The following is an 11,645-nucleotide window of genomic DNA, read 5'->3' on the forward strand; positions in this document are numbered from 1 at the left end:
CGATTGTGTGTAACACTTTTGCCATCGAACCCCTTATCGGGGCAATTTTCATGTAAAAATATTATTTTCATATGAAGAACACTTTTATTTACACGTCGACCGCATTACTACCACCATCGCTGCCAAACAATCATCTGTCAAACTTTCTACGAATTTTGTCGAAACGTAAACAAGCCACCTTCAATAGGTAGACGATGAAAGTAGGCAAGAAACATCGAAAATCAAGACGCGATAGCTCCACATCGTCGTCCAGCAGCACTAGAAGTACCAGCCAGAGCGAAAGTAGCTCCAGCAGCGATAGTAGCAATGGAAAGAGCCGCCGTAAAAGGAAACGCGAATCGTCATCATCGTCTTCTTCATCGTCGTCTAGCAGCAGTACCTCAAGCGATAGTAGTACCGAGCGCAAAAGACAGAAAAAGCTTCTCAAAAGGAAGCTTCTAAAACAGCAGAAAAAGGACGAGAAAGCCAAAAAGAAAATCCTTCGCAAGGAGAAAAAAGCTAAACGAAAGCAGGAAAAGTTAGTGAAGAAACTAGCCAAGAAACGGTTGAAGGAAGAACGACGCAGAGCGAAGGCATCTTCCAGGGAGGCAAATAAACGCGCTCCGAATTCAAACCAAGGCGAAACCACAAAACCCAACGGTCCGGATGACAGTGTGCTAGATTGTGGGGTTCCACTGGACCTCATGAACAGGAAGGCCCGGGCTCCCGAGACCAGGGAAGAATACGAGGCTCGTCAGGCAATCGTTAGGCGTGTTGTAGATCCAGAAACGGGACGATCCCGGCTCATCAAAGGCGACGGGGAAATAATCGAAGAGTGCGTCAGTCGGGAACGCCACAAGGACATAAATCGGCTTGCGACGGCCGGTGATGGAGCGGAGTTTCAACGTAAGACGATCGGTTGGAGTGTACCATAATGTATCCCTTGCACGAAGTTTGCAAATATACTTGTAAAGAAGCATGTAATATTGTCGGCTTCCAATAGAATGTACTATTTAACGAATTCATCACAAAAGATACACACTGTAAACAATATGCAGCAGTCAAGGAATAAATGCTGTATACTCTGAACTCGATAGGACCTGGTTTGTAATTCATTTCACCCACGTAATGCAGGATTGCCGTGCAAATTTGAACATTTACTTCTGCACCACTGCGATACTTGTTCTGACAGTGATAGCGAAAGGTGTGCAAAGGATAGAGGATATCTGACAGTTCAGTACAGCAGGGATGCTGCATGACAGCGATAAAGCAAAACGAGAAAATAAAACAAGCTCCTCTTGCTGCGGGAGGAAGGCGCGATGGCAGAAGGATCCTTCGCCACAATAGTGAAAGTTCTGGCAAAATGTATTAACAGTTGTCTGATTAAATTATACGCTACCTACTAAGTTTAAAGTTTACCTCTTGCCCAGGAGTTTCACCGCAGTAAAGGTATTCATTTGAAGGCCGGTAAACATTCTGCATCAAGAAGTGAAGGACACATCTCCCATTACGTACTGTGAAGGAAAGCTGTCGTTTTTGAAACTCCGCCTGATACATAATATTTAACCATTTTAGCGTTATTCATCAAAATCCTGTCCGTTTATATCAGTTGTAAACTACTGTGGATAACAAGTTAAACCATCCCATATTCAAGTTTTCACCGAAGTCGATATGGATTCGGAGCCCGAACCAGAGCCGGAGGTCGATGATGATCCAGTGGATGTGTATGTATATGAAACTAGTTCTTGATTACCTATCGCCCCCGGTTGGTGTAACAATGTTTCCGTGTGATTTTAGCCCAAATCAAAACCCCGAGTCGTACTGTCGGTTTTGTTTTTCTGAAACCGACGTCGAGCCGCTCTTTCCGGCGAATCAAAGCAAGCCGGCTAGTGAGATGTACGAACGCCTGTTCGAATGTATTGGCATCAAGCTGACAAAAGAAGACTATTATCCCAGCGGCATCTGTTGGATGTGTTCGCTGACGATGGAGGAATTTCAATGCTTTCGGAAACGCTGCCTCAAGTACGACACTCTGGTGCGTAGGTTGCAGGGACATGTCAAGGATACGGAGTCACCGACTACCACCGAAGCGACAGTTCCACCTCCGAGTGAAGAAAAACAAAGTATTAAATTACCCGGTGTTATATTCAGGAAGGGTAAAAAATTTAAGAAAAAACCACTCCCAACAGGGGACGCAACGGTGCATCCGTGCCCCTTCTGTCCACGAAGTTTCACCCGGAAAATGTATTTCGATCAGCACATGTGGAAACACCGAGATTTGTTGCAGGCCGCCAAAGCGGACGGTGCTAGTGGTGGAATTAAGAAAACGGTACTCAACAGACCGATAAAGCAGGAGAAACTTTGGATTCCGATTGTGAAACCCGAAACGAACGCATCCACTGACGGTGGGTCGCCGCCTACCGGAGGCAAACTGAAAGATGGATCGATTAGCTGTGAATATTGCCCGCGAAAATTCACACGCAGGATGTACTACATACAGCATCTGCGTAAACACAACGCGGTCAAAGAGGGGGTGGTCCGGTGTCGATACTGCCCGCGAAACTTCGTTTCAACCCGGAGCCGGCGAGCGCACGAGAAAAAAGAACACTACAAAATTATTGCCGCAGAGAACTCGGGCCCAAAGAAACCTCCCTTCTGCTGCCCGCAGTGTTCGAGAACGTTCAAGTATCGGTATTCCTTACGAATGCATCTACTTAACCACAGTGGCCAGCTGCCGCATGCGTGCGATATTTGCAACTGTCGATTTTACAGCATGCAGTATCTTGCCGTTCACAAAAAGCGCTACCATGGCCCCAATGCTATCTGTGGCGAGGCGGGAAATGAAAGTATTATAAGCTGTCTATACTGCACAAGATCGTTTTTGAGAGAGTGTGATCGATCAAGTCACATCAAGCAGATGCATGCGAACATAGTGTCTGCCCTGAACGAAACGGAAGGCGGTGGTCAGCCAGAGCTTATGGATGACTGCCCACCGGCCGACACCGAGGGACTCACCGACCCAGAGCTACTGCCACCGAACGTTCACGAACCGATGATGGAAATCAAAGAGGAAGAACCGTACGCAAATGATCCCCATCGTTCGGGATTACCGTCGGGCGGCATGGAACCCGATAATCCACTGTTCTATTGCTACTCGTGCGCCATGAACTTCGACACGGAAGATATGTACGCGGAGCATCTGGATGATCAGCATCCCTTCGGAGGTGAACAGATGATGGAACAGCTTCAATCGGGATCGCCGACTGGCGAGCAGGAGCAGGGAGAGAAGGAATTTCGTTGCCCATACTGCCCAAAAACGTTCACGCGGAAATGGTCCATGAACGAACACATAACATCACATCTAGGCACGCGTCGGTACCCTTGCGAGCTGTGTCCGGCAATATTCTGCCGCGAAGGGTACCTGCGCACACATCGATCCCGCAAGCATCCGAACGAAGCGGAAAAGTATAATGGCACGTTCAAGTGTCGCTTCTGTCCGCGAATGTTCGTGATGGAGCGTTACAAAAAGGTGCACGAGAAGATTGCCCACATAAAGAAGGGGGACGTCCTGCCGGAGGATACCGACACTAACAGCGAACTCGCGCTCAACGACAACAGCGTAATGGAGGTGGACGAGAGTAGCTGCAGCGTCATACAGGAAGCGTCGTGCACCTCGAATGATTTCGACCTGCAAAGCATTAGCCCTGAGGAGGCAGAAAGCATAGAATCGCTGCAAAAACTAGTGGTCAAGATTCGACCGATACCCCTGCATGTTCTGGTTGACTATCAATGGCAAATCGAAAGGTACGAAAATATGCAGTTTGACCAGCCGGACACCGCACCTCCATCCGTGGAACCTGACATTATCGATGAATCAACTAATTCATCCTTCCCACAGGACGATTCGGGTGATGTGAACCGAAAGCGCACCAAAATAGGCATCACGCTCCATCCGTGTGGTCTTTGTACGAAAATGTTCAAATCCCGAACCGCCCTGCGTAAGCATTCGCTGTACCATAGCGGTGCACTGCCCCATCAGTGTGACGAATGTGGCGTGCAGTTTATGCGCTATGGACTGCTGGTAGACCACAAGACACGGTACCACGGTGAAAATGGACCGATGATTGCCGCACGGTATAGTTGCGACTATTGTCCGCGGATTTTCCTTCGCAAGCAGGATCGATCCTGCCATCATCTGATGGTGCACGCGCGTGATCAGGCCAAGGCACTCGAGAACGACATCGATGTGTCACCGACGTTGGGCCATAGTAAGAAAATCAAAAAAGATTATCTCTGCAAGGTGTGCGGAGAGTTGTACGAAAAGTATCGCACGTGCAAGCGCCACATTAACCGCGCCCATCCGGCGGCGGAAGGGGAAGAAGATATTAAGCCGATGAAACTCTGCCACTGTGCCATCTGCGCCGGTATCTTCAAGAAGCGGGAAGACTGGAACGAGCACATGGAGCAGCATCCGAAGGTGCAGTGCCACCACTGCGAGCAGTGCATTCGACGGCGACGAAAAAAATGGGGTCGAAAGTTGATCCATCGGTGTAGCTTCTGTCCGAAGGCGTTTTTGCACAAACCAAACCTGAACTCTCATCTGCGCATACACCAGCAGCAGTTGCGCTTTCCTTGCGGTGAGTGTGACGCAATGTACGATCGGTATCGTGACTTGGCCACGCATAAGATACGGTACCACTCGGATGATTCGATTGGCCACGCGGCCGCACAGTACAAGTGTGCCTATTGTCCGCGTGTTTTCATGCGTCCTCGAGATGTGAACTACCATCAGCTGTCGGTGCATGCAGACCGAGCGAACCTGGCTCCAGTGGAGCAAGAGGATGACTTAATGTATCTCGATCCAAGCACACTTCTGGACTTGGCGGATCAGGAAATGGACGGCGGAAAACCAATTAAAGTAGAACCAGATTTAGATTAGAGAAAAGCATTACGTTGCTAGTGGACTCTTCAAAAAGTGATTTGAAACACTTATTGGAATCTTTAAACCCTGATATTGTAATGTTCTTGCTGTATAAAATATCGAAGTATTTTAGGTTAGGATACCTCGCTTCTCACATCACTATTTGCAGCTTAAGCAGTAATCGATTGATTTCGTGAAAAAAGTATTACGGACATGATATAGAATTACATTGCTAATCTATTCGAAACGAATTAATCATTTTCAACCATAAAGTAGATCATTCCAAACTAAATTATTTGTAAGATGTAAGACGAACTGAAATAAACCCATATTTTCAATTGATACTAAAATATACTTTTACAAATTCTTAATTTCTTACCTTCACACCATGGTTGCCGTTATTAAAAACAGCAAAACCACACATTAATGGAAAGTATCACCTTGAGAATTCGAAGCCATCCGCAGTACACAGTTGGAAAGACTAGTTATAACAAATAGTTTTGTAGCTTTTTATCTCTTAACGATTCCCTACTAAATGCATTGCGTGTTTCTCCACTTCTGTGTCCGGTTATTGTAACAGGATGTACCATCCTACATGTAATTCCTTGAATTTAAATCCATTCCACAAACAAATTTGCCGGGTAGATCTGACAGCTAGTACTGTCAGATACCGCATAAATTATTCCCGGTGCAAAATAAAGTTGCCAAAATGTAAACAGTTGTCAACTTCAGCCTGCGAATATTTTATCGTCGACGATCTTTGTTTACCATGTGTCTCTAAATATGATCGATTTGGCGTAGGACTCCGCAAATAGTGCCCTAGCGAAGGTTATGGCCACGGTGCATTATATTTTGTGGCCAACGTTACCAAAGTTAACCGCAATGACACTTTGTCGATGAGTGAAATGTCAAAAGTGTATTGTTAATTTGGCATTTGGAACCCGAAATGAATTGATGGTGCAGTAGGAAAAGTGAAAACATTCTGAGCATGGAAAAGAAATAGAATCGCCGAAAAGCTGTCGTTTTGATACGGATTGAAATCGCGTAGTCCCTGCGTCGAGAGCCCGGCAGTGCACGGAGGTGAACTCTTGCTAATAGATTACTCATTTGTGTGCATTACAATACTGTCATCCCGGGTCTACGTCGGGACTAGCGAAGATTACAGAAAGTACTTTGGAAACGAGGCAGAGAATAGAAGAAAAGAAAAAAAACAACAGGAGCAGTAAAATCGTTCGACCGCCTGATGGCCGCTCTGTTCAGTTCCGAAAGGTAGTGCTCGTTTTTGGTTCATATCGACCGACAATTTGCCATGCAATGCTGGTTCCTGGTAACTGATGTCGCGCGATCTACTACGTGATGGTTGATCTTTTTTTCCTTTGTTTTTCAAGCAGAAGCTGTCGGTCGTGTTAATAAAGTATGATAATACGGCAACAGTTGCCCAATCCAAGTGACCATTATCATCATCGACAACAGCGACACATCGACGACAACGAAGACGACGCATACGATAGTGTTGTAAAAGCGAACACACATTTTCAGCTGACTAATCAAGCCGGATTGTTGTTGCCGACCTACCGGCGCACCGGGAGAAACTCTCGCGTTGGCGGACACGGTTGTGGTGGTCAAAAACAATACCGGACCGGAATATCCCCGAGAATCGTCAATCAAATTGCAGTCCTCTGCAAAACGAGAACGAGTTTGGACGAACACTGATTGACGACGACGTCGGTCGGTACGGAAAACAACCCAATTTGCAAGGATGGACGTGGCTAAACTGTTCGATGACCTCGAGTCAAACAACATGGAGCGGGTCGATGAAGTGAAACGAAAGTTTCAGGAGATTTTTGCCTCAAGTAAGTAAGAAAAACAAAACAACACACCCGAATGATTATTGCGATGATTACCTCTTGTTCTTGTTGCGATGATTACCTTCTCTACAATTCGACAAACAAATCAACGCTTCTTATCGCAAATCTTACCCCATTTTGCAAACCTGAATAATGTTGTCCCTCATTTTAATTCCAGCTAAGGAATCCTGGCTGGCGTATAACATGATGGAGTACTTTGGTCAAACATCTTCGGTGCGCATCGTGGACATCCTGGTAAAGGTACAGCATCCGCACGATAAGCACATCTTCGACAAGCTCTCCGAGTGGATACGTAGCGGTTCATCGAAAACGCTTGGCCTGACGCTGTTCGGGCACATTATCCAAAAGCGACCACTCTGGCTTTACAAGGTTGGCTCGCATCAGCTCGTGAAGGACGTGCTGAAATTATCCAAGATAGAGAAGGACATCAGTTCGCTGATTAACGCCGTGCTGTGCATCATCGATCTGTTGCCGGTGATTCCGCTTGTGATGGGAAGCTTCGTGCAGGACCTGTTTGATGTGTTCAACTATCTTGCCACCTGGAACCAGAACGAGTCGCACCTGCCCGAGTATCAGCTGATCCATCTGCAGTTCGGGCTGTACGAGTTGTTCACCCGGCTGTATGGGATGTATCCGTGCAATTTTGTGGCCTTTCTCAAGCAGGAGTACGCGTCTCCGGGCGGACGGCAGGCGGTATTTCAGCACACGATCAAACCGTTGCTCGATACCGTCAAGATTCACCCGAGGCTGGTCCTGTCCGATCGGGACAGCGAGACGAGCCAGCAGCGGTGGAAAAACATGGAACCACACGATGTGGTCAACGAGTGTGCGCGTATGTCGCTCGAGTACCTCGAATCGCAAGCACTGGAAGGGCCGCAGTCGCAGCTACTTGGGTTGGGTACGGGAATGAACGCCAGCGGCAACGAATGTCCTTGCTACATGACTCCAATCAAACCGATCGAGTATACGGCCGGGAGCGGTGAGGGAAGTGATACATTCGAGTTTCAATGGAAAGCGAACGTGAACTATTTCAACACCTGCTCGCTCGATCAGCAGCTGAGCACGATCGCTACGCAGAACGCTTTTCTTTCGCCGAACATGCAACCAACGCCACCACCGACCAGTACGAGTACGGTACCGCCTCCGCACACTCCCATCCCTACGCCTAGCTTCTCGATTCCGGCTCACCCGACCCCGCAACCCGCGGCCGCTGATGGTGCGTCACCTCCAGAGGCGGCGGTCGAGGCAACACCCGAAACGACCCCGTTAAAAGACATCAAACAATCGACTACACCTGCCTCCACTGGCTCGGCCCCAACCCGGGTCCTTCCGAACACGGTCAAACCGATCACGGGTCGTGCAATCTGGACGGCACACCAGCCGGCTTCTCCGATAAAGAAAGATGCCGGTCAGACGCACTTTCCTTACGACGATACGCCTCCGGTGGTCACTTCGAAACGGTTGCTGCGTGTCGTTAGCCAACGTCAGTCACAGTTGCAGCTATCCGAAGCGTCCACTGGGACGACCTCAACGATGTCCACCGCCAACAGCACCACGACCACCACTACAACCACGAGCAGTAGCGTACCCTCCAGTCCGCTACCGATCGATCAGTTGCATCAATCCTCATTTGCGTCGAACCTTCCGGTTTCAGTAACAACAACGCCGCTGATAACCACTTCTCCTAACGCAAGCCGAAACGAGTCACCGATGGTGCCGATTGTCGCTAACGCTGGGCGCTCCGGCGGAGCACCCGACCATCATCAGCCGATCATCAGCCGGGAGGACCAGGAAGTAAACGACATCAACAGCCCGCACTTGCAGTCGATGCCGCACTCGCAGTCGCTTCCGGTCGATACGACGGCAGTTAAGCTGCGAGACCTGTACGCCGACGAAGATCCGGACCAGGTGGAGGGTTCACCCTGTTCGGCCGGTGGGCTGCACTTTAAGAATTCCCAATCGGTCATCAATTACACGCGCCGCCGGCTGCACAGCCACTGCCTGGTGGACTCGTCCGATCCGTACTACAGTACGGGCACCTCACCGGCGGACACGAGCGGTAATTTCATCCGGAACGGGTCGTCAATGGCCTCCCAGTTACTGGGAGTGTACGGTGGTGGTGGTGGGTCGATTCCCTCTAGAGAACCAACCGGGCGCGTGAACTTCAGTGCTCAGCTTCCCGAGCCTTTGCAGCTTTACCAAAACCTACAGCAGCTCGAGCAACAGCAGCAGCAACCAACACAGCCGCACCTGTACTACACCCACAGTCAGTGTCATCATCACATTCATCTGCATCATCAGCACCATCACCATCATCACCACGGGCAGCATCCGTTGGGTGTGCAGCATGGCGGCGGCCTTCACCCCCGTCGTCATTCGCTGCCAGATCTCAAGCACTTTGCGCTCAAGGTGGACCCGAAACTGTTGCTCGGTTCGCTGGCCAAACGTCCAAGCGAACGTCACCAGATACTATCACAAGTGCTGAGCGATACGAATGGTGCCGGCGGTGGTGGTGGTGGTGGAGGTATTGTTGGTAGCGGATCGTCATCGGAAGGTGTTGGCAGTAATGCGGACAGCAGCCCTTCGGAGGAGGAAGCGATCTCGGCGGCGACCCACTTTCACCGCAAGCAGGAGCAGCTCGCGCGCAATCAGGAACTTTTCCAGCAGTTGAGAAACAACCTAACGAACGTTGTCGTTGCCGCACCTGCATCTCATTGTAACGCCACGCGTCCCCAGTATCATGGTATAACGCATCCACGACCCGAGCGTGACGGGTCGCTCGGGACTGGTGGTGGTGGTACATCCGGTGGTGCTCCGGCCACAACATCATCCTCGAAGATCTCGACCGCGTCGCAAACGATCATCAGCTGGCCACAACCGTACGAGCAGATATTCTACGGCATTCTGCAGGAGGAACTGCGCTTTAAAAATAGCGTATCGAAGGCAGCGATCGACCGGCAGGTGCACCACTTTGTGTCCGGGCGCATCGATCAGATCATGGTACTCGATCAGTACGTCGAGATGTGCGCCAAAAACCGGGCCGCCCTGGCCGAGTGCGCCGGTAGTCGGAGTGCACTGCCCGAGTCGTACTACCAGGACCACATACGCCTGCTATTGCTGCAGCTACAGTACGAGCGCCATCGGCGGGAAATCCATGCCGAACGGAACCGGCGGCTGCTGGGCAAGAGCCGCAAGATACGCGCCCTCGAGCAGAACAACGACGCACTGAAGGACCAGGTGGCACGACTGACGCGCGAAATCGCATCGCTCAATGCGGAACTGAGCCTGGTGCGGCGGAAGACGAACGCAGAGCTACAGGAGGCGTCCAGGGAGTGCGTGCGCTGGAAGGAGGCGCTCTACGGTGAGCAAGAGCGTGGCAAGGAGTTGATGCTTAAGATCGAAGCGCTTCAGGTGGCCATGAAGGACGAGACGGCGCAGCGACGGGAGGTACAGATACAGCTCGAGCAGGCTCAGGGCGAGCTGTTCGATCTGCGCAACGAGCTTCGGCAGGCGCTGGGTAAGGCGGACCTGGGTCAGCAATATCGCGAGGAACTGACCCGCCTCCAGTCGGAGCTGATCATGCTGGGTGAGGTGCAGTTGCGGTGTAAGGAGAAAATGACCGAACTGGATCGCCTTCGAGCACGTGAGGCTGAAATAGCGCTCATGAAAGCGAACTACCACGAAGAGTGGAAAGGTAACGCGTTGAGTGGTGAACTGTTGCGCGAGCCGAAATGCTTACACATGTTTCTTGCTTTCCATTCAACAGAGCTCAAGTTTGCGCTGCAGCAGAAATCGGCTCAACTGGACACGGCGAAAGAGCGACAGGCGGAACTGGAGCAGCAGCTGATCAAGCGCGAGGAAACCGTTACACTCCAGAAGCGTACGCTGAAAGCCGTCAAGGAGGAATACCAGGAGAAGTTTAAAGTAATTTTAAATTGTCTAGGAAGCAGCATTCAATTGAAATTGATACCACTTTCCCTTGTTCTAACGTTCACCATGCAGGCACTGGAGAGCAAGTACGAAGCACAAAAGGCTATTATTATTCGCATGGAGGACACCATCGAGGAGCTGCGGGTGAACAGCTGTGTGGCCAAGTCGCCCGATTCCGACAGAACCGGTGAGTTTAATGAAATGGCTACAAACGTCCACTTTTTCCTCGATATCATCATGTTGTCATTCTTCTCATGTTGTAGATGCAGTCGGCTCCCTGGACCACACGTCCCCGCTGTCGATATCGCTAGCCTCCAGTGAAGGCCTGTCGGAAATACGGAACCTTTCGGCTCTGGTCGCGCAAAATTCGGCCGGTCTCGGGGCTCAGCTGGGCGGCGGCAATCCGATGCCGCCAAGCATGATGAACAGTGGCATCAGTGGCGCCGAGCTAGACTCGAACCTGCCCACCCCGACCACCGGTGGTGGTGGTGGCCTCTTGCCGGATCCATAACGTCATGCGGATCTTACGTGCGTTGTCTCTTAACTGTTTCGTGTTTTGTTTCTTTTTGTTGTAGATGAGAGGTACTTTCTTGCGCTTCAGTGTTAGTTCCACTGGGACCGCTCGGACCGATTCGATTGTTGTTTCTTTTTTCATCCACTATCCAGTTTAGTTCGATCTGTGTTCAGGGAGAAAAGTGCTTAACTTCTTTTTGCACCACACAGAACTCACAATCAAGTTTTTTGGGCGACGAAGCACAACTTGGTCTGAGCTTGATCTTGTTCTCCGGTTAGGCCGTGAACGGATAGACCAACGGAACCAACGACTCCGATGGCTGCGCCCGTCTTAGTCTAGGCCTCTAGCTCTAATCCCCATCATTAGCTAAATCACGCCATAACACGCGTCAACCGCGAGCTGCGACAATGAAGTTATAGTTTGAAAACGCCAA

General features: G+C 50.1%; 3 protein-coding genes across 3 annotated transcripts; all 3 read left to right on the top strand.

Annotated features, from left to right (window-relative positions):
* Positions 1-165: 165 nt before the first annotated feature.
* On the top strand, positions 166-987 carry LOC131287775 (ADP-ribosylation factor-like protein 6-interacting protein 4). The gene has a single exon (XM_058316859.1). It carries the CDS (start codon positions 195-197, stop codon positions 912-914), a length of 720 nt encoding a protein of 239 aa, XP_058172842.1. The 5' UTR covers positions 166-194; the 3' UTR covers positions 915-987.
* Positions 988-1,568: 581 nt separating this feature from the next.
* LOC131290019 (zinc finger protein 668-like) lies at positions 1,569-5,221 on the top strand. The gene is made up of 2 exons (XM_058319396.1): positions 1,569-1,703; positions 1,777-5,221. The coding sequence occupies exons 1-2, from the start codon at positions 1,651-1,653 to the stop codon at positions 4,916-4,918; spliced, it is 3,195 nt and encodes a 1,064-aa protein (XP_058175379.1). The 5' UTR covers positions 1,569-1,650; the 3' UTR covers positions 4,919-5,221.
* A 1,438-nt stretch (positions 5,222-6,659) lies between these two features.
* LOC131286255 (hamartin) lies at positions 6,660-11,309 on the top strand. Its single transcript, XM_058315185.1, has 5 exons — positions 6,660-6,753; positions 6,926-10,462; positions 10,535-10,692; positions 10,771-10,885; positions 10,962-11,309. The coding sequence occupies exons 1-5, from the start codon at positions 6,660-6,662 to the stop codon at positions 11,207-11,209; spliced, it is 4,152 nt and encodes a 1,383-aa protein (XP_058171168.1). The 3' UTR covers positions 11,210-11,309.
* The last annotated feature ends 336 nt before the right edge of the window (positions 11,310-11,645 follow it).

The sequence above is a fragment of the Anopheles ziemanni genome, chromosome 3 (assembly GCF_943734765.1).
Source record: "Anopheles ziemanni chromosome 3, idAnoZiCoDA_A2_x.2, whole genome shotgun sequence".
NCBI classification, from domain to species: Eukaryota; Metazoa; Arthropoda; class Insecta; order Diptera; family Culicidae; genus Anopheles; species Anopheles ziemanni.